Here is a 26,663-nt window from a genome sequence, read left to right as displayed (position 1 = left end):
AGCCCATAAACATTGATGGTAAGCTTCTAACAGTTGTCTTTTTTTAACACTATAACTACACTTAATTCTGATATTTATGTGTACTTTAAAACGTGTATGTATAATGTGCATATTTTTCACAAATAAGAATGTGTGGTGGATTCTGATTAGACAGTGTTTAGAATTCATGTGTTGTGTCTACAGATACCCAGTCAGCGTGAGGCAGATACTGCAGTCTGTGAGTGACTAACACCACCGTCCTTCTCTCCACCCTCAGCAGCTTCAGAATTCCCTGCTGCATAAGGTGGTCACTCAGGTGGACATCCAGCGCTGAGAATGGATCGTCCTGAAAAATGATGAACAGTATGTTTATTAAAATGTATACTAATCTATAAGATCAACAGAGGGTATGTCTCTGCCCCTGGAAGAACTTATTCTCTGAACCTTGTTCATCTTGCAGTATGAACCTTGCATCTCCAAGGGTGATGGTCAAAAGCAGAGGACACATTTCACTGTGATGCAGTGTTTCACAATGACAGTCACTTCACTTTCACTTCGATGTAGGACACTTGTGATTTTTCTTGTGAAACCTCTCCTGATGTGTGTTTTGGGGTCCCAACCCTGTTTCTGTTGTTTTGTGACTTTGTATGAAAAGGGATAAAACCCACGAGAAAGCATGAACTGCAGAATTGAGAGTGGAGGTATTGCAAAGCTCAAAATGTGTCCAACACGCCATTTGAATCCATTTACTTAGCTTTCTTCTCACACTCTACAATATTTTTTAATGGACTCACTGCCCACCTTTATTAAACAATTCTACAGATTTTTCAACCACTAAATGGCATGCTGACAAATGTAGCCAGGGTGTCCTCATCTACCACCCATGAAGGGGCTGCCATTATCCCAGAATGAGATTTTTTTTTCACTGACCTCCCAGAACAAACTTTGCTTACTCAGGTTTTCTTCTCCAATTCTCCTTGCATCTCTGCCTCTTTTGTGTACAAACACTTGTCTATTTCCTGTGTTGCTTTCATATATTATACTTCAGTTGTGTTCAGTTGCATTGCATATTAGCCACTTTGATACTTGCACTGCGAAAAAATTGTTTCTGTGGTCTATTCAATTTGTATAATTTCAACACAAAGAGTAAAACCGTATTCACGTATTCAGTTTCCATGCACTCACCAGCAACACTACGTTGGTCTGCTGGTACAGGGTTCGGGCCACACTAATGCGCTGGCGCTGCCCACCTGACAGAATGATGCCCTGTGGAAAAGAAAAGAATTCAATTCCCATTGAAGCAAACATGGCATAAAAAGGAAGAGGGAAGGAAGCATTTGAGTATTTCAGGTTGGTTAAATAATTCTACGCATTTTACGCATTGAACAGCCTTCATTGGTGTCTAATAACATGCATCGCTACTGAATTTACTCCAAAAAGATTCAACAGGATTCCATGGGATTTTGATCTTGGAACTGAAATATTTAGTTTAAATGCACAGCCTGTCCATAAAATAAAAAAGAAAATATGTAATTACTATATAATTGGATAATTGTGGCATAGATTATTATTTTTTACTTATTTAACCATAAATGTTGCAGGGAGAAGCTACTCATTTATAAACTATCATGTTAGAAAACACATCCTGTGGATGTGGAAAATATGATAATCTGCATCAAAATTGCTGGAACAATAAAAATTGGGTTAAGAACTGTGAAACAGCTTATTAAAAACTGGGAGGATAGTGAGGAACCATCATCTTCATGAAAGAAATGTGGTCAGAAAAAATATTGAAAGATTGAGATCAATCACTGAAACATTTGGTGAAATCAAATAGTAAAATATCAACACAGTTGTAAAATACTCACAGCTATGTTTAACAGTGACAGTAGGAGCATTTCCACTGGCCCAATGTGAAGGTAACTCAAGAGACTGGGACTAAACAGCTGTATAGCCTTAATAAAACCACTGATCAGTGAGGCTAATGAAAAAAAGGCTTTTAAAGGGAATTGGAATATACGGAAAGGTCAGATGAGTTATGTTCCAGATACTTGCACTGCGAAAAAATTGTTTCTGTGGTCTATTCATGCCCATCACCCTGTTCCAGAATGATGGGCATGTCAGGATGCAGCTATCATGTCTAGTTCCTACAATACAAGCTTGTGGGGACAGTGCTATGATCTGGGGTTGCTGCAGTTGGTCAGGTCAAGGTTCTGCAATGTTATAAGGTCAGCTGACTACTGAATGACCAGGTATTCCATAAGTGAATTTCTTCTTCCCTGATGTCACTAGCATATTCCAAAATAACAATGGCATTTCTCTTCAGGCTTAAACATGTAATTTTCACACATGAATTGTGTGGTAACTTGTCTTGAAATAAAGACTCAACCACGGAACGCACATAAAACTTGACTACAGCTTTTTTACAGAACAGAGTTGAACAAAGAACACAACACAACCTGAATTTACCTCTCACTTGTATAACACGAACTATACAGATTCTCCACTAAATGGCAACCTCGACCCACACATCAGTCCAACTTGTCCCATGTCCTCAAGATCTCTATAATATCTTGTTAATAATTTCATGCAACTCTGCACAGAAATAAATGTTGTGACATTGCAGAACCTCACTGAAGCAATGGCTCAGAGAATGTGCGCTGTAATCAATGCTAAAAGCAGTCCAACCAAATATTCCAGTGTGTGAATATTTTTTTTTGCACAGGCAGTGTAGTAATGGTGTAACAAAGTGGGATGAGATGGCACAGGAATGAAACTAGGCAACATGCGTGCCTCATTTTCTGTAGTTGTGCCTTTTCCTTCCTTCTTTGACATAATGGGCACACACTCATGTTCAGGCACTGGAGCCTGAGGCAGTCAAGGTCCTTAGTCTTCCCTCTGAGATTGTGCTGGGTCAGTGGAATGGAATAATTCAGCTGGGACCTACACCAGTCACACTCTTTTATTACCCAACAGTGTAACCACCAGGTCTTGTTGTAATATAAAACATCCAATATAATGGCAAATCAAGCCCTACCTGCTCGCCAATCACAGTCTGATCCCCCTGAGGAAGCGATTCGATATCAGGTGCTAAAGAACAAGCATCAATAACTTCTCTATACCTGGACACGGAAACAGAGAGATTGTCATTTTCCCAAAGGTCAGTGGTACAGTGTGTGTCATTATGTAATACCTCTGTTTATCCTCATTTTAAAACTAAAAGCATTTGTGTGCAGCTATGGCGTATACCAGTGAATGTGAATATTGTGGAAAATACTACACAAACACATAAAAGGAAAATATTTGGTTACTTAGCAATATAGTATTTGCATATGTACTTTATGCTTTAAGAGTATTTGCTGTTCTATGTTTGATACGTGCTCTTAAATATACGTTTATCGCATATATATGTGTAAATGTATATTGTAGGAGGGATTATCTATTCACAGCATTTATCATGTACCCTTACCCAGAGCGAAATTTAGTCAGTAGTTACAGGGACAATGCCCCTGGAGACACTCAGGGCTAAGTGTCTTGCCCAGGGACACAATGGTAGTAAGTGGGTTTTGAACCTGAGACTTCTGGTTCATAGGCGAGTTTGTTACACACTATCACCCCACTTTATTCACTTTCAAGGGTGTTACGCAATGTGCAATGCATCCTTCTTATTACCCCCCCTCCAAAAAAAAAAAAAAATGGTGTTGAGTTTGTCTTTTGTGTTTTAAAAAATACATTATTCCACACTCTGATGGCTGCAGTTGGTTATTATGATTGAGAAGGCTTAGGATAAGATTATATTTTATATAAAAATAACTAAATATTAATTGTCAGAAATAAATAAATGTCTCTCGCTCTCTCTCTGTGTGTATGTGTAAAATACCTGGACTGGTTGGGAGGTGTGTCAAACATGATGTTTTCCTCTAGAGTGGCATTGAGCAACCAGGGCCTTTGTGATGCATAGGCAACTGCACTTCTCTTCCTGTGGGAGGAGTTAGGTGCATAGTTATTCCTTCATCTTGCACACAATCAAGATAATTATACATAACAAGACCTGCACTATACACATCATTTGTGGTAATTAGGCACAAGAAAGACATGGGACACCAGGGAAACCTGGTAATATTCGGATTAGAAGATACAAACTACTAGATGTTGGTCCCTGCATGGATCATGGAGCATATTACACATCCCCAGATGATCAATGCAAACACACCCAGTCAACCACATGAAACAGTAAATGAAACAGTCTGTCATTTGACCAGGCTACCTTCTTTGTCAAGTGTTGATGATCGCATGCCCCTTATAATAGGGTCTGGATATGGGTCTGCATGGGCATTGTGCCTACACAAACAGCATTAATTTTTAATCCTACAGTACCCTCATTAATTTTTAATCCTACATCCATCATTAATGTTTAATCCTACAGTACCCTGTCATTAAATCAGATGCATATAATGGCAGATTAAATAAATCAGATTAAATGCAGGTCACCCACACATTTATGAGTGAGCCTTGTTTGCCCATGACACAGTCACTAGTTTTGCTTTCTGAGTTTTGGAGGTGCTGTGATCTAGCTTCATAATCAGATTTGTGAATTAACCATTTGAGAAACATTGTACCCTACCTGTTTATTTTACTTCCTGATGTGTGGTTTTCAAAACTGTAAGAAAAAAAAAGCAGCACATTCATAATAATACTCAATCACCCCCTCAGGTTTTTGTATAATCTTAAATATATTTCCTGTGCCACTTCGTTAAACAGTTCTGTAAGTGAAGAGTGTTTTCAAATATTCACTAATGTGATTTTATATATGAAATCATATCACAGACCTCCCTTCTCGCTCTGAATATGGCTTGTGCAGACTGCAAAGGAAAACAAATATCAGATTAGTTTGAATGTGGTTAATGTAGTCAAACCACAGATGTTAATGCTTTCTGGTTAGCTCAGCTTGTTAGAGTGTGGTGCTAATAACGCGAATGTCAATGGCTTGACCGCCCTACAGGCCACATTTAATTTTTGGTGACGGGTAAAATCCTGAACCGGCAAATACACTGCTCATTGGGCATCTAGCATGGCTGCACACTGCTCAATAAGGGGGGTGGGTTAGATACAGACAACACATTTATTGTGTAAACCATGCGCTGTGCTGCAGTGTTTCACAATGACAATCACGTCACACTTCACTTTCACTTTTTTCACTTTCCCTTGCAAAATACATTTTTTTGCAAAAGCACTGGTCACAGTGAACTATTTGGTAAACAGGCCAAAAGTCCTTCTTGTATGATGACTGTTGTGGTTGTGGACTGTTGTGAATGTTTATACACCCTTTTGTTATTTATTTTTTCATTGTTTAAGAAATATCAAGTTTGTCATTATGGGGTATTGGGATGTGTAAAATGGTAAAAAAAAATGACTTTAATGCTGTAACATAAAATGTGGAAAAACTGAGCATTGTGAAATACTTTCTGGATGCACTATGCTAAACTGTGCAAAATGGTACATAAGTCAGTGATAGCTTAGTAAGTAGTGTGTGGAATAAAATGTTGTCTTCTTCTTACCTGTTCCAGCTGATGCTTCCTGACATCTTCTGCATCTCCCCCATAGCAGCCAATAGCAGGGAGGATTTCCCACTGCCAACCTGCCCCACGACCATTGTCAGCCGTCCTGACACACACACACACACACACATACACATACACACATACACACACACAAAAACTAATGGTGTCTGAAAACTGAATTCATTGTCATGAATGTATTCAGTACCTAAAATGTGTACTCTAAGAATACTTCCACAATATATAAAACAATAAAAACACTAGTGCTATTTCATTACTTGTTTTTGTTTGCAGTTAATTAGCTACTTTTCATGTTGTTTTTAACATAATTAAAATATAACATTAATTAACTAAAAACATATTAAGAACATGAAAAACAGCTTTTTAAAAAAAGCTCTCTTTTTGTTTTGCAGCCTTATGGTGATTAAAAGGAATGTAATGTTAATATTATTCATTCACAGCCATCTGTACTGTATTAAAACACTTACAGCTAGTAACATTATTAATATGTGCATTTTTGTGTATATAGTTTTTTAAAAACCTAGTTTACATTTGATGGAATGTGATGTGGTTAAGGAACCAGGAAAAGGCCATTTCTTCAAAAAACTTGTTTTATATAATATAGCTAACATATGTGTTTACTGTATTCGGATACACGCCAAACTTGAATGCACACAAGCAGTACAAAATCTAGTGAATAAAAAGAATCTTAAAAACAGACAATCCTACCAAAAGGTACTTTGATGTCAATGTTGGATAATGTGGGACATCCTTGGGTCCAGGTAAAATAGCCATTTTTAATCTGCACAAACAGAACAGAGCATACGTATTCAAATAAATCAACCTGAATAGAACAATTACAATGCATTGCAGTGAAGAGAGCAGTGATGAAGAAGTCTAGTCTTACAGAAAGAGAGTGAGAGAGGGGGGTGCAGGGCGCAGACCTTGCTGTTAGCCTCCTATTTAAAGTGGTCAGACAGTTAAAGTCTTTATGTGCCTTTGCCAGGTCCTTGCACGTCTTTCAGTCAGAACATTGACTGCTGCCTCTGGGTTTCTGCCTAAGCAGCCTTTCTACCATGCGTTCATTACATTCTGCTCACTCAATCCCCTTCTTCCGCCTTTAGACATAGTGGATAGCTGACATAGTGATACTACAGCAGCCCCTGCTGAAATTAGACTCTTTAAGGCGTTTGACTGAGCACCTTTACAGTGTCTAAGACGTGTCTGGATACTGCCTGACTGAAATGATACTCCTGGGAGGTTTTGAGAAGCACTGGCCCATTCCTCTTCTAATTGCCTGGAGCAGTGACAGTCTAGGTAATTTGAGTGTTTAAATATCAAATGACCTACTCTTGTTTTTTTGTAATACTATAAGAGTGTTAATTTATTTGTTATAATGCTACTACCACTACTACTAATAACAATGACTGATTTAAAATTAGGCAACACATGTACAAATGTAACTACAAGTGACATTTTTTTAACTGTAAATATGTTTGAAAACGAGGTATCATCTTATATTCGCCGTCTAGAAATAAAAAACTATATTGTTATAATTATAGTCCTGTATGGTAATTCATTTTTTTCTTCTAAAAATAGACCACAAAAATGGTCTAGACCACATAAAATCTTTGTATGATGAATTCAGTGCTGCATGCTAAAAAATGTTGCTAAAAATAATTTGGTGAATAATTTAAATGTCAGTTGTTGTTTTTTTATCTTAACTTGCACTGGATCAGAAAACCCCCTAGTACCAGCTTTTTAAAGTTTTGTCCCAGGTTTTTACCTAAACAATTTATGCAATTATAAAAAAAATATCTATACCCAGAGAACATCTTTGTCTTGTATTGGTATTAAAAAAGGAATGCTGAAAAGCATTCTCTTTTTAAGGTAAATTCTTAAAATCATTATACCCATAATTGTTTAAGATTAGCACTTAATTGAAAGTTGTGATACCACTGTGACCCTGGTGGCACCAATACACATCCTGATTACTTACAGGAAGGGTTACAGGGATTAACCGATTTGATGATTAACCGCGATGTGAAACATTGCTGTTAATCCACCTGTTAATCCATCAAGACTTCCCCACATTGCATTAAAAATTAACCGGAACCAAAGACATAAAATGGCGCAACCTTCACGGACAAAGTGAAACACACACAAAACACCTCAAGCGAATCATGACAGAAGGACATCTGTCATGTCTCATGGCGGCAGCCTTGTGCACACGGTACGAGTAAAGTTGAACTTTGTTGACGCATTGTCGTGCGACCAATAGAATCAGTGCCATCTACTACATGACATTATTGTCTTACTGGGAACACATTTTCTGTGCTGAGACCCACGGTGAGCATGGCAACATTATGAAGGACTCACACCACCCCTTACATGCCCTGTTCACTCTCCTCTCAGATGGTATTTTGGTTTATTTAATGGTGTTACTAGTGGTTTCTATGGTTTTCTGTGTTTTCCAGCCATTGTTCCGGGTGGGTTTTTGGTCACATTAAACTCACTTTTTTCCCCCATGTCATGTCCCTGTACTTCCTCTTTCCCTGCTGGAATTACAAAAGTAAACTTAACAGTATCATTAGTCCTTATCTGGGATAAGCATGTTTTCTGGCAAAAGGCAAGTAAGTGAAAGTGTTTTAAATATAGTATGGCAGCCACTGATTGTTGTCCCACTTAAAAAGATGAGTGAGATGAATTTTCATTATAGGTACACTTCAAATGCGAGACAGAAGAGTCCCCCACACCATTACATCACCACCACCAGCCTGAACCTTTGATACAAGGCAGGGTGGATCCATGCTTTCATGTTGTTGATGCCAAATTCTGACCCGACCATCGGAATGTTGCAGCAGAAATCGAGACATTTTTCCAATCTTCTATTGTCCAATTTCGGTGAGCCTACATGAATTGTATCATCAGTTTCCTGTTCTTAGCTGACAGGAGTGTCACCCGGTCTGGTCTTCTGCTGCTGTAGCCCATCTGCCTCAAAGTTCAATGTGTTGTACGTTCAGAGATGCTCTTCTGCATTCCTTGTAACAAGTGGATATGTGAGTTACTGTTACCTTTCTATCAGTTTGAACCTCTCTGGCCATTCTCTTCTGACCTCTGGCATCAACAAGGCATTTTTGCCCACAGAACTGCCGCTCACTGGATGTTTTCTCTTTCTCGGACCATTCTCTGTAAACCCTAGAGATGGTTGTGCATGAAAATCCCAAAAGATCAGTGTGTGTGGCACCAACAATCATGCCACGTTCAAAGTCCCTTAAATCACCTTCTACCTCATTCTGAAGTGCAGCGGTTCGTCTTGACCATGTCAACATGCCTAAATGCATTGAGCTGCCACCATGTGATTGGCTGGTCAGTAATTTGCATCAATGAGCAGTTGGACAGGTGTGCCTAATAAAGTATACATGTATGTGAACATAATGAACATATTGTCAATGCTCACAAAATAGTTAAATTAAGTGAAATCTGGAGAGAAATCATTGAACCATTTACCAGACACTTATGCAGTGTGACAGGATAAAATAAACCTTTATGCACCTAAACCCATAAAAAAAAAACAGAAACTGGTCTTGCACTGTCAATGACACTGAATACCAACAAGCATATTCAGCTGACATGGGCATGTCAATTTATTTATCTGAAATAATGGCAATCATCTGTATTTTTTCTGATTTTCATTTTACAAAAAAAGGAATCGGTACCAAGACTAATTTAGTAATTTAGCTTATGTTTGAAAGCAGATGTGTGCAACACATACAATTTAAACAGGCATGCCTGTGCTGTTTAGCTTCAGTGACAGACCATATGTCAGTTCTCACCTTGATGCACACATCCTCATTATGGCCAGGAGGGGGTTCACTGTTGGGACTGATCTTGGAGGCACTTCCATTGGCATCTGGCTTAATTGTCCGCTTTCGGTTAAGTAGGTTTTTAGCATGGAGCTGGCACAGGTACTGAAGACACAACAAGACACAACTAAGCTTTGAATAAATCTGTTACAAAATACAGAGCTAATTCATGAAAAAAGAAATAGAAAGACATAAGGTTAAAGTTCACTCACTACAGACTTAATGTTGTTATGATTGCTGCTGTTAGTTGGAGTTGAGGCTTTTGGCTCAGGTTCTCCTTCTATTTCTTCACTGGAGAAGAATTCACTCAGCTTCTGAACACTGATGGAGAGAAATGTCACTATGTTTTAAACAGTTGGACTTAGGCATTCCATTTATTCTTCAAAAATGTCAGATGTGCACAAAAAACTGTGAATGAATGCACAGCAGAGGTAGTATGTGCCAAGAAAAAGTGGTAAATGTGTGAGGGTTGTATTTAGACACATGATGAATATATGGTGTATGCGTGAGGTTTGTATGTAGATGCGTGAGGAATATATAGATTGTGTGTGTGAGTTTGTAGACGCGTGAGGAATATATGGTGGTGTATGCGGGAGGTTTGTATGTAGATGCGTGAGAAATATACAGTGTGTGTGTGAGTTTTGTATGTAGTTGCGTGAGGAATATATAGTGTATATGTGAGGTTTGTATGTAGATGCGTGAGGAATATATGGCGTATGCGTGAGGTTTGTATGTAGATGCATAAGGAATATATGGTGTATGCATGGGGATTGTATGTAGATGCGTGAGGAATATATGGTGTGTGTGTGTATGAGGTTTGTTTGTAGACACGTGAGGAATATATGATGTGTGTGTGTGAGTTTTGTATGTAGACGTGTGAGGAATACATGGTGTATGTGTGGGGTTTGTATGTTGATGCGTGAGGAAAGGTGGTGTGTGTAAGCTTTTTTTGTTATATGAACTGGGAGCACCTCATACACTGTGCTGTATGCTCAACCATCGATATTAAAAAATGTAAATTACAATACAATAGTAACCATTGTGTCCCTGAGCAATTCATTAGATAATTTTATCCAGAGCAACTTACTTGACCTTGGAGACACTCAGGGTTAAGTGTCTTGCTGAGGAACACAATGGTAGTAAGCAGGGTCTTCTGGTTCAAAGGGGAGTGTCTGATTACAGGATTAAATGCTCTATTTGAGGTGAGGACCTGACCTCCAAATTCTCCAGATCTCAATCTAGCATGCTGGAAAAACATGGATGCATGGACTTTACGGATCTGCTACTGATGGCTTGGTGCCAGATACCACTTTCAAAAGTCTAGTAGAGTTCCCGACTCAAATGCAGGACCGACACATGTTATCACTATGGCAAAATGTTCACACATAATTAAAACAAATGAAATAAAACAAGGAATTTCATGAATAAAAGTTTAATCATTTAAATAACACTAACCTTTATGATTAAAGTTCATAAGGCACCTCTCACCTGACCAGGCCTTTGACAGTGGCCCGCAGGACACTGGACAGCAAGAAGAGGGGAGTCACCAGAATGTGGAAGAGTGACAGGGATGCAAAGGCCACTGCAGGGGAAAGGTTATCCCGGGAAATGTGGACATGGGCCACAAATGTCTTTAAGAATGAAAAATCATCTATTAACCCCCAAAATTACTTTAATTTGTGTACTTAAGTTTATTTAATGTTTAATTTAATGAATGATTGTGGTTGAATATGTGTAGCTGCATATGATATGTACTGTGAGTTACAATCTGAGACACTTACTATAAGAACAGCTGCGATTGGAATAGCTGCATTCATGAAAACTGAAGGGGGAAAAGAGCCTTGTTATTTGTACAATTTAGTACAAATAAAAGTTCCATTCCAATCTGTTGTACAAAATGTTTTGATTCATGAATTAAATTATTCATCTCACCAGTGATTGCCTGGCAGTCCAAAAAAAGACTAGGTGCATACAGAGATGAGTTTTATAAATATGGAATTGAACAGACGGGCTACAATTTTATGGTGTATGCAAGTTGAGATAGTGGCAGATGAATAGTGTATGAACAGTAAAAAATTAATATGTGGTACAGGGGGGAGCTCACTGGACACAGAGGTGAAGAGGGCGAATGTCCGGAGGCTGGAAAGCTCTTTGTGGCGTGTCTGCTCGATACTGTCCCTGAAGATGTGCTCCCAGGCGTAAAGTTTAAGCAGCTTAATGCCACGCAGCAGCTCACTGGTCTTCTTCAGTCTTTCACTGGAGTACTCCTATCGCAGAACATAGCAACAGGGAAAGAACTGATCGGCACAGGGGTGCCTTATAGCAGCTTTTATCAAACTTATCACTTATGATCACTTCTGATCTCAGTGCGCCTGTCACTGCATGGCCATGGATTCTTTCTTTCGGAAGCATACATCAAATGATAAGTTTATTTTACCTAGAAAAAAAGCATCATCCATTTACTCTAATTCCCCCCATAAAAAAAATATAAATACTCTAAATTTATTTCCCCCGAAACCAATCTGTGCCATCTGAACTGAACTCACCAATGTGCTTTTCTGTGCCTGTGAGAGTTTTGTTGCCACAAAGTACTGGACTGGGGCCAGAAACATGATGACTGTGGCTCCTAAGAGTGCACTGGGCCCAAGAAGATAGTAGAGGAGCATAACACCAATGATTACCTGGAGTAAAAACAATGCAGAGAACAGAGCTCAAAATAATGACAACAATGCTTCATCCAATTGCTTCACAATTGTTTTATTTAGTATGCTCAGATGAATGACAATAATTTTCTAATAAAACTTTAAGCAATGCAATGAAGATGCAAAAGATCACTGTAAAGTCTCACCAAGTGTATAACAGAATATAAATAGATTTAAAACCGGAAGCCATTTCTGACCTGAACTGGCATGGCAAAAAGGTTGGGACACAGGAAAAAGAACCACATCAGCTGGTTGGAATCTATAGCCACCAGGTTACAGATCTGAGCCACTGTCATGTCCCCCATTGACATGTTGGATGTTGACAAACGCATAATCTTGTTATAGATTTTTGCCTGATGGGAAAAAGGGGGATAAACATAATGACACATAACAATTTTATTATATTGTGTCAGTTTTGTCAATTACATCTATATCAATCAGCCACAAAATTAAAACCACAAATTATTCACCTACAGTGACACCTGTTAAGGTGTGGAGGTGCACTGTCTGTCTTTGCAAAAGAAATGTGTTAGAAAAAATATTATCTTAAATGAGTGTGTGTCATGGATGACACAGAGGGACAGAACGAATGTTGCAGAAGACTGGAAACCCAATTGCCGTGGCTCTGGCGCAATCGAAGACAGTCCAGTTGTCTGATGAAATCAGATCAACTCTTTTATAGAGTGATGGTGCATTAGGGAAAGAAGAGAGGTGCTTGAAGTGATGCAATCATCATCATATCATATCCATTGGTCAGAGCTTTGTTGGTGTCATATTTAGCTGGTTTTATTGTTGTGACTGATCAGAGTACATGACTATTATGTCTATAGATTGGGCCATCTATGTTGTGAATAGTTTAGGTTACCTGTATGGCTCCTCTCAGTTTGATCCCTGTTTCTATGGCAACATAGTAGGAAGCCTGTAAGAAGGACCTTTGCAGGATTAGGGCAAGGAACAAGAGGACAGCCAGGACATAGGCATTTGCTAAAAATGCCTGAGATGAAATGAAATGGACTCCCAAAAGTTTGACCTGTAACAAAGGAAGACATCATAAGACGTTTTCAGGGAGAAAAGTGCTGAGCACTCTTTGCATTTATGATTTATTCATTTAGAAAAGTTAAAAAAATACATTTTAGAACAGTTTATAAAAAATCCCTGTATATATATGTGCATTTTGCACTAATAAATATATGTACTGATAGTTAAATCAAACTCCATATTGCTTGATCTGACTAAAAAAGCTTCAGTGGCTTTTGCTGCTCTTTAGTGGGTTGCAATTTTCAGCTCACTCCTGTTCCCATATGGCCCCTGTCCTTCAGGGCAGGACTAGTGGTTTAAGTGCTACACAGGACAGTGGAGTCATTTATAACTAATGGGGTCTCTTGGCATTTAAAATGAAAAAAAAAAAAAAACAGACTAAGCAAGAAAGCAGCAGCCCAAACAGATTTCATCCAAGCATATATTGTAGATTCAGATAGGCTCCAATAATATTGACACCCATCTTAAAAAATATTAAAATAATTAAATAACACAAATTGCTGAAGTACCTTCATCTTACACAGACAATTGAAACAATTGTATTCAACATTGTATTAAAAACCAGTGATCCCTACTTGGGATCACTGATCTAAATACGGAAGATTAAATCTGATTTGTCTGAATATTACCGGAGGCAGGATGGTGTTGTTCTCTCTGCTGATGTGGTGAACAATGCCAGAGATACAAAGAGGTCCAGCAAAGCCCAGCAAATCGGCAACAAAGCGCAAGGTGGTGCTGAGGGCCAAAGACCTTCCAAACGCCTGCCGCATGGCCTGACAAATCCAATGAGCCCCACGGGGCACAGCAGCTCCCTCTCTTTGAACCTGTACACCACAAACACCGTGAAATGATGAATAGGCTAAAGTATAGGCTAGAGTAAAGTATAGGCTGAGTAAAGCAGGTTTAATTAGTCTACTATTCACAAATGGCCTAACTTAACATACATTTTTATATATAAAACAATAAGATTTTGAATAGTGAGCAACTTTTATTCCCATCTGGTTTTTAAAGCATCATTTTAAGATTCAAACGGAGTTACATTTTACATTTACAGCATTTATCAGACGCCCTTATCCAGAGCGACTTACAATCAGTAGTTACAGGGACAGTCTCCCTGGAGCAATTTAGGGTTAAGTGTCTTGCTCAGGGACACAATGGTAGTAAGTGGGATTCGAACCCGGGTCTTCTAGTTCATAGGCAAGTGTGTTACCAACTAGGCTACTACCACTCCCAGTTATGTTCCTCATTTACAAGAAGCTCTGGAGTTTTAGAGCACACAATTATAAATTATGAATTAATAGTCCAATCTGTGTGCAATTTATATGATGATCATTGTGACGCTGCTTTGCCTTCATGTCTTGATTAAACAACACAATGAGATGGCCCAGTATGTAATCCTGGGCAACATCTGGCCAGTCTGAGAGATGGAATCCCCAGGGATCAGAGTTATACAATGACGTGGTGGAGAAATGCCTATTTTTGACTCACAAAACACCAAAGTCACATGAGTCCATCTCTTCTGGGAACCACACACACACACACAGAAGCAAATCCGTTCATGTGGAAAGAGAAAGCAGGACTGCAGATACTGTTCTGAAACTAACCATATTATATAAAAAAAGAACATTCTACATTCAATATCAATATCATGATCAAAGTGTTTAATGGTATCTTAATGTTATTGTTGATTTTTCAATAATGATTTAAAATTTGTTCTGGTAGTAGTCGAGTAGGTAAGACACTTAATACCATTGTGTCCCCAAGCAAGACACTTAACCCTAAGCGTCTTCAGGGGAACCTTCCCTGTAACTGTAAGTTGTTCTGGATAAGGGCATCTGATAAATAAAATGTTAAATAAAAATTTCTCAAACTGTACCAGTCAGAGGGTACAGATTATTTACAGCGTGTATACTGTTGAAATAGCATAATACCTTTGGAAATGTTCCCATTTTGTTGCTTTACAGCATACAATGAATTCTTTCCCAGCTTTATTTACCCACTGTAACCTATAACATCTAAATGTACGCTATTATAACTACTTTCAGAAAATCAAAAACAAGAAATACTAAGATTATTAAAGAATCACTCCCCAATGTCAATATTTTGATGAAGCACCTTTGCTTTTAATGACAGCCTTGAGTCTGTTAGAATACTTCTCTAGACTGAGCTGAGAAATATTTTCCCACCAAAGCAGCATATTTAGCTTTTTCCAGCATCACTACTGATGTGAGTTCTTCTTCTTCTTCTCCTTCTGATGTGTTAATATTGCTCGTGTATTGTGAGCAGGTAGGTCGCATCTGAGCATTGAACCGTACAGTGTGCACACAAAAATCATGAGCTTTTTTTCTGCATGCAATTTATTCGTACAGTTTGAGCTGGGTGTTTTATCCCATGACAGGAAACAACAGAAAAATTTGAGTGTTACATCCTTGATCCCTCAACTGGAGGACCAGGACACTAAGTAAATCTTATTCACTTACCACCCCAGCAGCTCACAAAGGAAAAGATGCATCCTTTTTTCAACCATGCAAAACCTTTTTTAGTTTTGTTAATATTAGCAATTGCAGAAGTGTTATTGTTGGGTTTGAATATATTTGTTATGAAAGTGAAGTGATTGTCACAACGAAATGTTTTCTCTGCTTTTAACCCATCACCCTTAGTGAGCAGTGCATGCATTCAAAAAAATCCATAATCCAAAACAGTTAAAAATGTTGCAGCAACAAGTCTCTTCTTAGCATCAAAAGAAAAACACACCTTATAAAAAAAAATAGTTAAATGTGTCTCCATCCATATTTAAATGTACAGGATTTGGCAGAATTATCTCTCAATCGATTCACTTGGACCCCATCTACAAAAACCTTTTGGAAGGTCCTTAGCTTTTATTTATAATAGTCACAGCTGACTGAGTAAGTTGCTGTTCTACACATTAATGAAAGATTTTTGGCTTAAAGTTCTGGTTAAGACAGACAGGAAAATATTTAGATAGCTGTCGATCTCTTTGGTCCCTTTATGTTTTCCATATATCTGATCTAATACTCCAATCCTAGTCTACAACAACACTTTGAAACAACATAATTACAAATGCCAATAAAATGTCAATTTATTGATTTTTTTTCAATCAAACTAATGAGTGCACTAATAAGCATTTCCATAGACTTTCATTTGGCCAGCATCCCTTATCCCTTACATTTACATAAAAATATAATTAAATTAAAATTTATGAGAGTTAAAAAAAAGTTTAAGGTAATAAAGAGTGAATCACATTAATGAATCCCCACTGCATTATAACCAGAACACAACACTACCTTCTGGCCTTCAAGAGCTTTGCGTAGCCGTTGGTAGTTGGTTATAGCTCGCATGGCAATGGGGAGCTTTCCTATGGTCTTGAGGTCAATGGGGCGCTTGTGTGCAGAGGTGATGAAGGTGTTCATCCACCAGTAGGTGCTCTTGGATAGCAGGTTGACAAAGGGCTGCAGGAAGCGAACACCCAGGTCCTGCAGGTCATCAGGTGGCTTCACCTCCCTTGGATGGTTGAAGCACATATATCTCTGAAAGAACAGGGTGAAAAAGAGGATAAACTAATGGGGTTGCTGTGGTGCTTAACTTTCCTTCCTGCTTTGTATTGCAGTGGCTGTTCAGATAAATAAGTTAATTGTTTTTTAAATTAGTTTAAAAGTCAGTTTTGTCAATCAACATCTATAAAAAACTGAAAAATGGGTTTTCTTTTGGGTGTGAAAACTTATAAATGAGTCTTGTTTTTATTAGTATGGCTGTTTTTTTGTGTGTGAAATGCACACAAAATAAATTGAAGACAGTGGTACCTGGAAAAAAATTAACAACACACCCCCAGGAACTCATCAAAATGTTCATGTGCTCCGTGTGTCCTCAGCCAACCCATCTCCCTGTCATCATCAGTGCCAGAGTGGCACGCATGGCCCTGCTGTCCCTTGTCTGATAACCACCACACTGCCAGATAAACGGCTTGGGGGAGTAGGGATTAGCACTGACTGAGACCAACAGCTGCAGGGCTGAAAAAACTGCGGCCCATGAGGCTTTAGCACCAGTTGTTTCCAAAGGCTGATGAACCAACTGCTGCCTTCACAGTTGCATGATCAAGGCAGACCATAGTGAACCATCACCACACAGGTAAACACAGTCTATATTTCACTTAAATCAGCTTTCTGGCTTCCTGCTTGAATTGCATCAAGGACTTTAGATTCACAGCATCAGTAAGTAACTGTCAATAATATTTCAGCCTCTTTCTAATTCATAGCACAAACAATATTAACAATATAACCAGTGTTAAGTATAGAATTTAAAATTTTCTGTTTGTTGCTATTAAATTACATGACATTAATTTGGCCAAAGATTTAATCTGAAGCAGGGGTGGACAGTAACAAAGTAAATATAATTTGTTACTGTATTTAAGTAGTTTTTTTGTGTATCTGTACTTTAATAAAGTATGGCTGTGTTTGTAATGTCAGTGTATTTTATAATATGATGTGTTTTAAGTGATAAACATGATAAAAGTGCGAACAATAAAAAGTGATAAGTGATCAACATCTTAACTTTTCATGTTGGACAATCAAATCTATTATCACACACAGTATGATGCTAAAATATTGGCAATTGTAGGGAGTTGTGCTTGTACCCAAAAACATTACCAGATTATTTAGACCAATCCCACGTTAGTCGTGTAATTGTGTGTGAAAGCAGCAGCAGTCTCACAAACAATTTCCTCATACACTCTGTTCCTAAAGTGGAGAATACATGCATTTTCAAAAATGCCTTTATTTTTACTTAGTTTTCCCCACCAAACCAAACATGCAGACTGATTATCAGTTAGTTTTCAAAAATCTGTCATATCATGGCATCTTTTTTCATTTCACAGCACAAATCTCTGAATTCTGTATTTTACGTGTGCTGCATGAATAGGTCAAAATAGATTTATATAGATTTAAATAGATTTATAATAAAATATCCATATCATCGAATACATTTTGCTTATATTATATGATTCAAGACGTTGTACAATGTAATGATCACCCAAAACAATTATATTGTGAATACAGTAGTAGATGAAAAACAAAATGTACATTTTAACTGTTATTGTACCTGTACTCTGCATCTGTTCTCAATATCAGCAAATTCTCAGCAACTCACATTCAGTGCATAACAAGATTTACCGGAAGTACATATGTTATGATGTAGAAGTAGTTCCAGAGTTTGAGACAGCCATGAGTTGCAGATTCTTTGCTTCCTGTAACGTGTTGCATGTCTTTAGTAAACGTATGTTTTTGAGTTTCACTTTCATTTGCCATCTTATTACACCACAACACTTCCAAACACTCTCTGTGTTAAAAATATAAAGGTGGTCTGAAGCCCCTGAAGTCCCTGAACAAGTCACTTAAGCCTGAGTGTCTCCAGGGTGATTATCCCTGTTGCTACTGATTGTAAGTTGTTCGGGATAAGGGCTTCTGATAAATATCATACAAGTATATATATATATATATCTGATCATATCTGAGATATCTCAATGGGAACTCTTCCCTCCAAAACCCTCTGGCCAGGCATTCCCCAGCAGGTTTGTAGCGCCAGCACCAGTGCCCCCACCAGCTGTAGAGAGTGCCCATTCTCCCAGGCAGCCACCGGGACCTGCTCCCCGCACTCTACAGTGGTGATTGAGCTGCCTGCTGCTGCCACCACTTAACACACATCCCCAATCTCCTGCAGAGACGCACCCCTGCAGATGTCACAGAGCCTCCAGAGTGTCCTAAGGTTTCAGAAAGAGGACCTGCTCATCCCAATGAATGCAGACAGGGCCAAGCTGTGAAGGGACCCACAACGTTACCATGCCTCCAGCAGAGATGTGCAGGGAGAGGACCAGGGAAGGGATGGCAGGGAGCGATCGCCTCTGTGGTATGGTGAATGGTCTCCGGGTGGTCCGGGATGCGGTGAGGGATGCTGGGAACACCAATAGCGACGTGCAGGGCAGGGTCCACCTATCAGGTCTATATGATAGAGTGGCCAGACAGAAGCACATGGCAAAAAAAGGCACATGGTGTTTACCAAAAGTCACCTGAAGGACTCTCAGACCACAAGAAGCAAACTTTACTGGTCTGATGAGAAAAAGATTGAACTCTTTGGGGTGACTGCCAGGTGTCACATTTAGAGGAATCCAGGCACCGCTCATCACCAGGCCAATACCATTCCTACAGTGAAGCATGGTTGTGGCAGCATCATTCTGTGACAATGTTTTTCAGCTGCAGGAACTAGTCAGGAAAGATGACTGCAGCAATGTACAGAGACATCCTGGATGAAAACTTGCTCCAGAGCACTCTTGAACTCAGACTGGGGCGATGGTTCATCTTTCAGCAGGACAACAACTCTTAGTACACAGCCAATATATAAAGGAGTGGCTTCAGGACAACTCTGTGAATGTCCTTGAATGGCCCAGCCAGAGCCCAGACTTGAATCTGATTGAATCTGGAGAGATCTTAAAATGGCTGGGCACTGACGCTTCCCATCTAACCTGATGTAGCTTGAGAAGAGACGCAAAGAGGAGTGGGCCAAACAGGTCAAGGATATGTGTGCCAAGCTTGGTATCATATTCAAAAAGACTTGAGGCTAAAATTGCTGCCAAAAGTGCTCAATACTGCCAAAGAACCGAGCAAAGGCTGTGAATACATGCTATATACATGTGATTTCTCTCTTTTTTTTTTTTAAACAAATTTGTGAAAACACCAAGTAAACTTTTTTCATGTTCTCAACATGAGGTGGAAAAATGCATTTAATCCATTTTATAATAAGTTTGTAACATAACAAAATGTGGAGAAAGAGATCCGCCTTGAATACTTTACGGATGCACTGTAAGTACATTTGAAGGCAAATACTGTTGTACTTTTACTCAAGTGGAAATTTAAATGGAGGACTTTAACTGGAGTAAAAATTTACCTTGGTTAACTCTACTTTAACTCAAGTACATGGTTTGTGTGCTTCTTTCCCCACTGATCTAAAGTAACTGAAGTAACAAGTGATGGATTTCACTCAAATTTCGGAACAATGGTACACCTAAGAGCGATGAATGATTATGAAGTGCACACTTTAAGAGAGGAGATGGTCTTGGAAGAGAAGAGAGTGATGCCCTTGCAACATGAGGGGATTAGCCTAGTGGTTAACACACTCACCTATGAACCAGAAGACCCTGGTTCAAATCCCACTTACTACCATTCTGTCCCTGAGCAAGACACTTAACCCTGAGTTTTCTCCAGGGGAACTGTCCCTGTAACTATTGATTGTAAATCTATCTGGATAACAGCATCATAACAGCATCTGATAAATGCGGTAAATGTAATGTAATGGTTGTTATCGTCTCCCACCATTGAGGAACCACAGTGTGTAGGGATGGCAATGCCAGAAAATGAGGTGAAGTTTAAGAAGACCCAGTCATGACTCCACTGTAAGTGAGTAGACTTTGGAGGTGACACCTGCTTTCTATGGTTGACTGTGAATTAAATGTAATGCCATTTGTAAGAGGTACTCTGTTGACGTTGGAAGAAGTAACAAAGACACATGATATCTATGACCTACATCAAGTGCTGATTTTTTTTAACGTATGTTGTGAAGTGGTAAATTGACAATTTAGTGCCCATTACATGTGCTGCACTTTCCATGAATATTTAGTGAGAGGAGAGCTATTTCACACTACTATTACAAAATTCCTTACCCGGCCCAGGATAACGTTGACCTCCACTGCAAGGAGCAGACCGTACACCAGTGCCAGCAGCCCTGTGATGCAGAAGCGGAGCTGCCCCGCCCCGATGCCATGTTCATCATACTTGGCAAACTTGATGGTTTTGGTCACAAATGCTAAAATCCAGTAGATGAGCAAAGCTTGAAAGAGTAGAAGTAGAATTTATAGATATGGAAGACGTATTTATTGTCAATTACCAAAGACCAGCTCAGTGTCTTACATATGGCTTTTCCATATCTGTATTGTATTACAATACTACACAATAATAAACAATTACACATATGTACACAATATTCATATCTAATGCATACAGATTTAATAATGGACTTTTTTTTAAACAAACAACTTCTGGCATTTGGCACTCAAAGTTGTATTGATTGATTAATACTGTACCCAGCAGTAGTTTGGGGAAGTTGGAGGTCTCTATGTTGTGATAATATACAATAGAAGTTATGGTTGCCAGGAAAGCTAGGCCTGGTGGCATATAGAGGTGCAGGTGACGAGACTGACTGAACCTGGGGACAAACCAAATTTACATAAATCTACTCATACTGATAGCTACAATAAATGTTATTTAAATATGTCAGCATGTAATCAGGTAGGCAGCAGTAAAATGATCACTTATTTAAAAAAAACAAGTAATATTAACAGTAAATAATTATGTTATATTAACAGGAAAAATTGAGTGCTGGTCTTTGCTGATGCCATCCCTCTGTCTAATCCCAATGTACCAGTTTGATTCTATTAAGTACTGACCCATCTGAAACGATTCCCTCAGCGATCTCACACACAAGGACAAACAGCAGCACAAAGGTGAGCATCCAGCGTAGGTTGTGCCCAGGAAAGTGCAGCCAGGTGCTGTGGTGGATGTGCACCTTGGTGCTCTGACTCCCCCAGCCTACAGAAGAACGGAATGGAACAGAACATCAACCAGGACATTTATAAAAAGAGAAAAAGTTGTGCCACCCTGTAGCTCCACCCCTATCACCCAGTCCTGAATCAGCAATCCATACCATGTCATGTCACCGCCAGTTACCCAGGCTCTGAATCATTTAACACCTGCCTCATGCTCCCGCCCTTTTGAATGTATGTATTGTGTTTTGTACATGTATATCTGACATTCTGAGTTATTGAGTGCTTGAGATCATTTCAGAAAAAAGTCATTATTTATTCACCTCCTGAAAACATGACACTTCTATATCCAAACTTTGTGTTTTGGCATCAGTCTTACTCATTAAATTAGCACTTATAGACATATTTTGTCCCACTCAGAATGTTGAACATTAACATTATGCTTCCTGATATACTCAGATCAGACAGAAGTGCAGGGGAAAATGGTTATATTAGTCATAACCTGGAAGATATCAAGGCAAACCTGAAAATCAGACAGTCAGTGAGCTAATGATCAGTTGCTCATCACTCTTTAGCAGCTCATAAATTAATCACCCACATAAATGAAAGGCATCCAATCTCTCCATAGAAACAGGCACATGGACATAAAGGAAGAAATAGAGGTATAAACTCACCAATGAAAAGTATTGGAAATGTGCTGAAGAGCAGGAAGACATGTGGCACAACTCCAAGGGCATCCAGGAAACAGCCATTGTTCAGGATGCCCTGGTCCACGTTGTATGCAGCGGAATTGTTGTCATTGCCACAGAATGACAAGGACATGTTGGAGACACGACTCTGAGGACAAGCACAGGGGGAGAAGCAGAAACCAGAGCATGAACATGAGGAGGAGGAGAAGCTAATCATTTGCTAAGCACCTGCCAATCAACAATTATCCCACCTCTCATATTCCTTGATTCTGACAGGCATGTTTAGATGACACAACGGTAGTACTGATCTCCTGAAACAATCTATCCATCACAACCGAAATGGAGTCCCACGTGGCAGTCAACTACACCCATGAGCAACCGAAGCCATTGCCTTGATCCTGCCTACTGGATCTGGCAATGGATCCTGACCTTCGATTGTGGCATCCTTCACCATAGTCAGAAGTCACAAAGGCTCAAACTACACCAGCGTTCGCTGAAAGATGTTCCGTATTTTTTTTTTTCTTTTTTTGGCGGGGTGGGGGGTTACTGTAATACTGTAACATACAGTAAACTGGCCCACCAGGTGGCACCATTGTATTGTTTTGTTGCATTACTTTTTTTTATCTAAGCTCCTCAACTCCATTGCCGCTCATCTGTGTTGGATGCCTTTGTTCAGACCGCCTGGAAATGCAGGGTGAATAGTTCAATTTATATATACTATGTTAGTCTTTGCTGGGACTGATGTTTGGTTTCTTTTTTTATGTTAATAATTAATGCTTATATTAATTTAATAATTAATATAAGATGCTGTTATCCAAGACTCACAATTTTATCTTATGCCATTTCTTTAAAATTCCACAGAAATATTTACAAGAAAATTTTAATTTAAAAAAGTGTTCAATGCCTAATGCTTCATAGCCATAGCCAATATTAGAATTTATTTCATGTGTCTCCAACAATAACATTCATGTGCTTATCCAATGTTATCTTTTTATTTTTACCAGCGTGTTGGGCATTAATTACATGGTATTATTATGCAAGACTATTACGTAAAAGTGAGATTCAGAACAGGAAGAATTAAACCTTTGCCAGAGTGACCATTGTTTATCCTCGATTGTGCTGCAGGCTGGAGCAACCTTACTAATGTAGATACAGTCAGATTAAAAATTGAAGGATTACTGTGTTCAAACACAAGTGACTCCTACATGAAACAATGACGTTACTCATGTTCTTTTTAATTTTTTTGTGCAACACTAGCAGAAGAACCTGATGTTCTGAAATCTTCCAGGTACTGAAGCTGACCCCGAGACACTCACCTCAGGAATGCCAGCACACCATAGATGTTTTACACACGCACACACACACAACAATCACACACAAAATTTAGAGTTGCCATTTACCAGAAACTTGCGGCAACATTTCTGAAAGCCACAAATATCTTCAAAAAAACTAAAATTATATAAACAATAAGGATCATCTGTTGTGGCAAACCCTAACGGTAGAAGATAAAGGAAGACTAATTTGTATCTGAATGTGTTTTGGATTACCGAAAACGTGACATTTTGACCCATGGTGACGTTTTACAGCACCAGCTGAACATAAACAAAACAATTTACCATTATGCAATGGGTAAAAGAACAGACAGCATTGTATACGCTAGTGCTGTAAGCAGCTGCCTAAAGCCGAATGCACAAAATGTAGGTGGTATGTGGCAACGTAACATCCACATGAATGCAAGTTTCCTTGCAGAACAAAGTGGATCCTGGTGCGGTGACACACATGCACTCGGCCAGCTACGTGATGTAAAAGAAACCGTGGGTCATCACACCTTCGTCCATTACTTTATAGTCCAGATGTGCACATGCCCACTGTAGGCACATTTCTATTTGTTGTGGTAGAAAGCATATTCATATTCGTAGTATTTGTATTAGAACAAATTGGTGTAAACATTTCTCACTTTTACAGAGACTCAGCAGCCTGATTTTGATTTTCATGTTGTAAAAGGGTTATGGCATTAGGTAAGATTTTTTTTTTTTTTTTTTGTGTGTGAAATTCCTCATCTAAATACTGCATTTGTATTCCAGTGGGCATGGGTTACCATAAGCACCCCCTGACTGGTCTTCAGGCTAATATACTAAAAAAAAAAAAAAACATTCCATCCAATATTGCCACGTCACCATCTGTCATCTAATTGTTGGTATGTAAATCAAGGACTCGAGTCTAGTGTTTAAACTCCATGCCTGTTATCTGGGAAACTTTAAAGCTAGTACTGAGTATTTGCATGTTGATGATACAATGTTGGTGTTCAGGCTGTATCTGAAAATTATTGGATTTATTGCTCAATATTTCATTTTGAGTATGCATGACAATAATCCGCTGCGGGAAGATCTGCACTTTATGTTGAGGTGAGGTCCATTAGAATAAAATTACATAGAATTAAATATAATTTGAAAAGTTTATGACATATCGACATATAAAAAAATAGCTAAATACTTTGCATTAGTTTAGTTTTTTTTAGATATATAAATGTATGCATTTAAATATTACTCACCGGCTGATATCGGTGCATCATTTTCCTTTAATATCAGTTTCTAAATACAATCTCAAGCTTTAAAATATCTCAAGCTTTGTTCCAAGCTCGTCTCACGTGAGAATTATGAAATAATGCTCGGTCACATCAATTCGCATCATGTAGTTGGACAAGGCACCAGATCGCGCGACCGTGTCCTGTCCGTGACGTCGCTTAGCGCGCGCTGATCCCAAACCTACGAGGCGCTGATTGCAGGGTTGCCAGAGTGGTGTTTTTAAAGCAAACACTAAAGCTAAAGCCTTACAAAACCACTACACGCTACTCTAAAATAGCTTCTATCTTCACGTGCACTGAAAGGACTTTTGTTGTAATTCAACAGATATTTCTAAATACTAAACTATGATTCCACATTCTGTTAGTCACAGTGGCAGTGGACGTCCTTCCTTATGGATATTTGGGACATTTTTAGATTAAATATGGCAACATATGGTTGTCTTGTGCAATGGCTGACGAGGAGTTTTTAATCATCTTTATTGAAATATTGTAGGTCAAAGCAGGCTTTATGACATAGAACCAGCGGCATAAGTCCAGAAGGAAAGAAAATGACCAAACAGCGACAATAAAAGGAAACAGTTCTCTTCTTTGTGTCACGGAAAAACCCTTCCATGCCGCGTGTGAGGAATGATTATGATGATTATCCTGACGAATTTGTCTATCGTCTGTTCGGATGTGTTATTAAGGAATTAAGCGGCTTTTGGCTCCACACATCCTGATAGTAAATACGTTACCGGTTCGTGTGGGAAGAGCGCGGTTTAGGTCCCTCTGGCGGTGATAAGGTGAACAGCAGGCGGAATCCCAGCATAGCTGTGTGGGACAGTTCCACAGCAGGCTCTATGGAATGTGTTCAATTTCATATTTAAGAATATACCTGGATGTATTTTATCTGTAATATTTAACATTGGTAAGTTTTCCTGTTATGGAGGCTGTGACCAAAGGCTACAGTAGTTCTTCTCATGGTCAGCAGTACCTTCAATAAGCTTCTTACAGAACAGAAAGAGACGTCAGCCATGCATATCTAGACAGTTGGGCTATCACTTGTGCCAGCCACCAAGGCCGACTCTCACAGTTTTAATACTGGCCTTCAGACATCACGGGGGCTCTGAAACACAAAGGCAAAGCAGAGACAGGCGCCACAGTCCATGAGCGAGGGGAGAGAGAGATTATTAAATGTGTCTTTTTGGCACTGTGGATGCTCTTTTATCAGTGCAAGTGCAGAGGGGATTGAGTGGTGGGGCTTCTCTCACTCACTTGTCCCACACTCTGGTGACAAAGCGCTTCTCTGTGGCCTTCTCCCTACTCCACTGGGTCCTGCTGCCATGCAGCACTGGCCCAGGTCACATTACAGCGTTATGAGAAAGCTCACGCACAATGCTGAGATGCACAAAAAAGCAGCATGGGACACAGGAGCCCACCCAGCGTCTCTGTGGAGCTTTTCCTGATCAAAGCCCCTCTCTGTTAGAGACCCTCTATACATGTCACTCGGACATCAGGTCACTTCCTCTAAGAAATATGAACTACGTCCATCATGTCATTCACATCCAAATGATGATGAGGCAACTTCAGGATTCAAAGGCACTGCACAGGAAAAAATTTACAGAACAGCCGACACACATGTACATTGCTCTGCTCTCGTGTG

The 26,663-nt window shown here is 39.1% G+C and overlaps 1 protein-coding gene across 3 annotated transcripts in view; it reads right to left on the bottom strand.

The window, feature by feature from the left end:
* LOC114772175 (ATP-binding cassette sub-family C member 8-like) overlaps window positions 1-25,167 on the bottom strand; it is a 41,012-nt gene extending 15,845 nt beyond the window's left edge. For 2 of the 3 annotated variants that reach the window (XM_028965212.1, XM_028965213.1), the window contains exons 1-23: window positions 24,989-25,167; window positions 22,423-22,585; window positions 21,653-21,794; window positions 21,290-21,411; window positions 20,870-21,036; window positions 16,449-16,691; window positions 13,773-13,967; window positions 12,971-13,135; window positions 12,303-12,458; window positions 11,950-12,084; window positions 11,508-11,670; window positions 11,185-11,225; window positions 10,892-11,034; window positions 9,616-9,724; window positions 9,374-9,508; window positions 6,267-6,339; window positions 5,538-5,643; window positions 4,809-4,841; window positions 4,604-4,639; window positions 3,860-3,958; window positions 3,017-3,101; window positions 1,165-1,245; window positions 188-325 (exon numbers count right to left, since the gene is read on the bottom strand). In XM_028965212.1, coding sequence (XP_028821045.1) covers window positions 188-325; window positions 1,165-1,245; window positions 3,017-3,101; window positions 3,860-3,958; window positions 4,604-4,639; window positions 4,809-4,841; window positions 5,538-5,643; window positions 6,267-6,339; window positions 9,374-9,508; window positions 9,616-9,724; window positions 10,892-11,034; window positions 11,185-11,225; window positions 11,508-11,670; window positions 11,950-12,084; window positions 12,303-12,458; window positions 12,971-13,135; window positions 13,773-13,967; window positions 16,449-16,691; window positions 20,870-21,036; window positions 21,290-21,411; window positions 21,653-21,794; window positions 22,423-22,585; window positions 24,989-25,009 — 2,751 coding nt within the window. In that variant the 5' untranslated portion in view covers window positions 25,010-25,167. The remainder of the gene's footprint in view (window positions 1-187; window positions 326-1,164; window positions 1,246-3,016; window positions 3,102-3,859; window positions 3,959-4,603; window positions 4,640-4,808; window positions 4,842-5,537; window positions 5,644-6,266; window positions 6,340-9,373; window positions 9,509-9,615; window positions 9,725-10,891; window positions 11,035-11,184; window positions 11,226-11,507; window positions 11,671-11,949; window positions 12,085-12,302; window positions 12,459-12,970; window positions 13,136-13,772; window positions 13,968-16,448; window positions 16,692-20,869; window positions 21,037-21,289; window positions 21,412-21,652; window positions 21,795-22,422; window positions 22,586-24,988) is intronic. The other variant, XM_028965214.1, reaches the window with a different exon arrangement.
* Between the last annotated feature and the right edge of the window lie 1,496 nt (window positions 25,168-26,663).

This window comes from Denticeps clupeoides, unplaced genomic scaffold, assembly GCF_900700375.1.
Source record: "Denticeps clupeoides unplaced genomic scaffold, fDenClu1.1, whole genome shotgun sequence".
Taxonomy (NCBI): Eukaryota; Metazoa; Chordata; class Actinopteri; order Clupeiformes; family Denticipitidae; genus Denticeps; species Denticeps clupeoides.
Note: the sequence above shows the minus strand (reverse complement) of the source record. Positions and strands in the feature narration are given on the sequence as shown.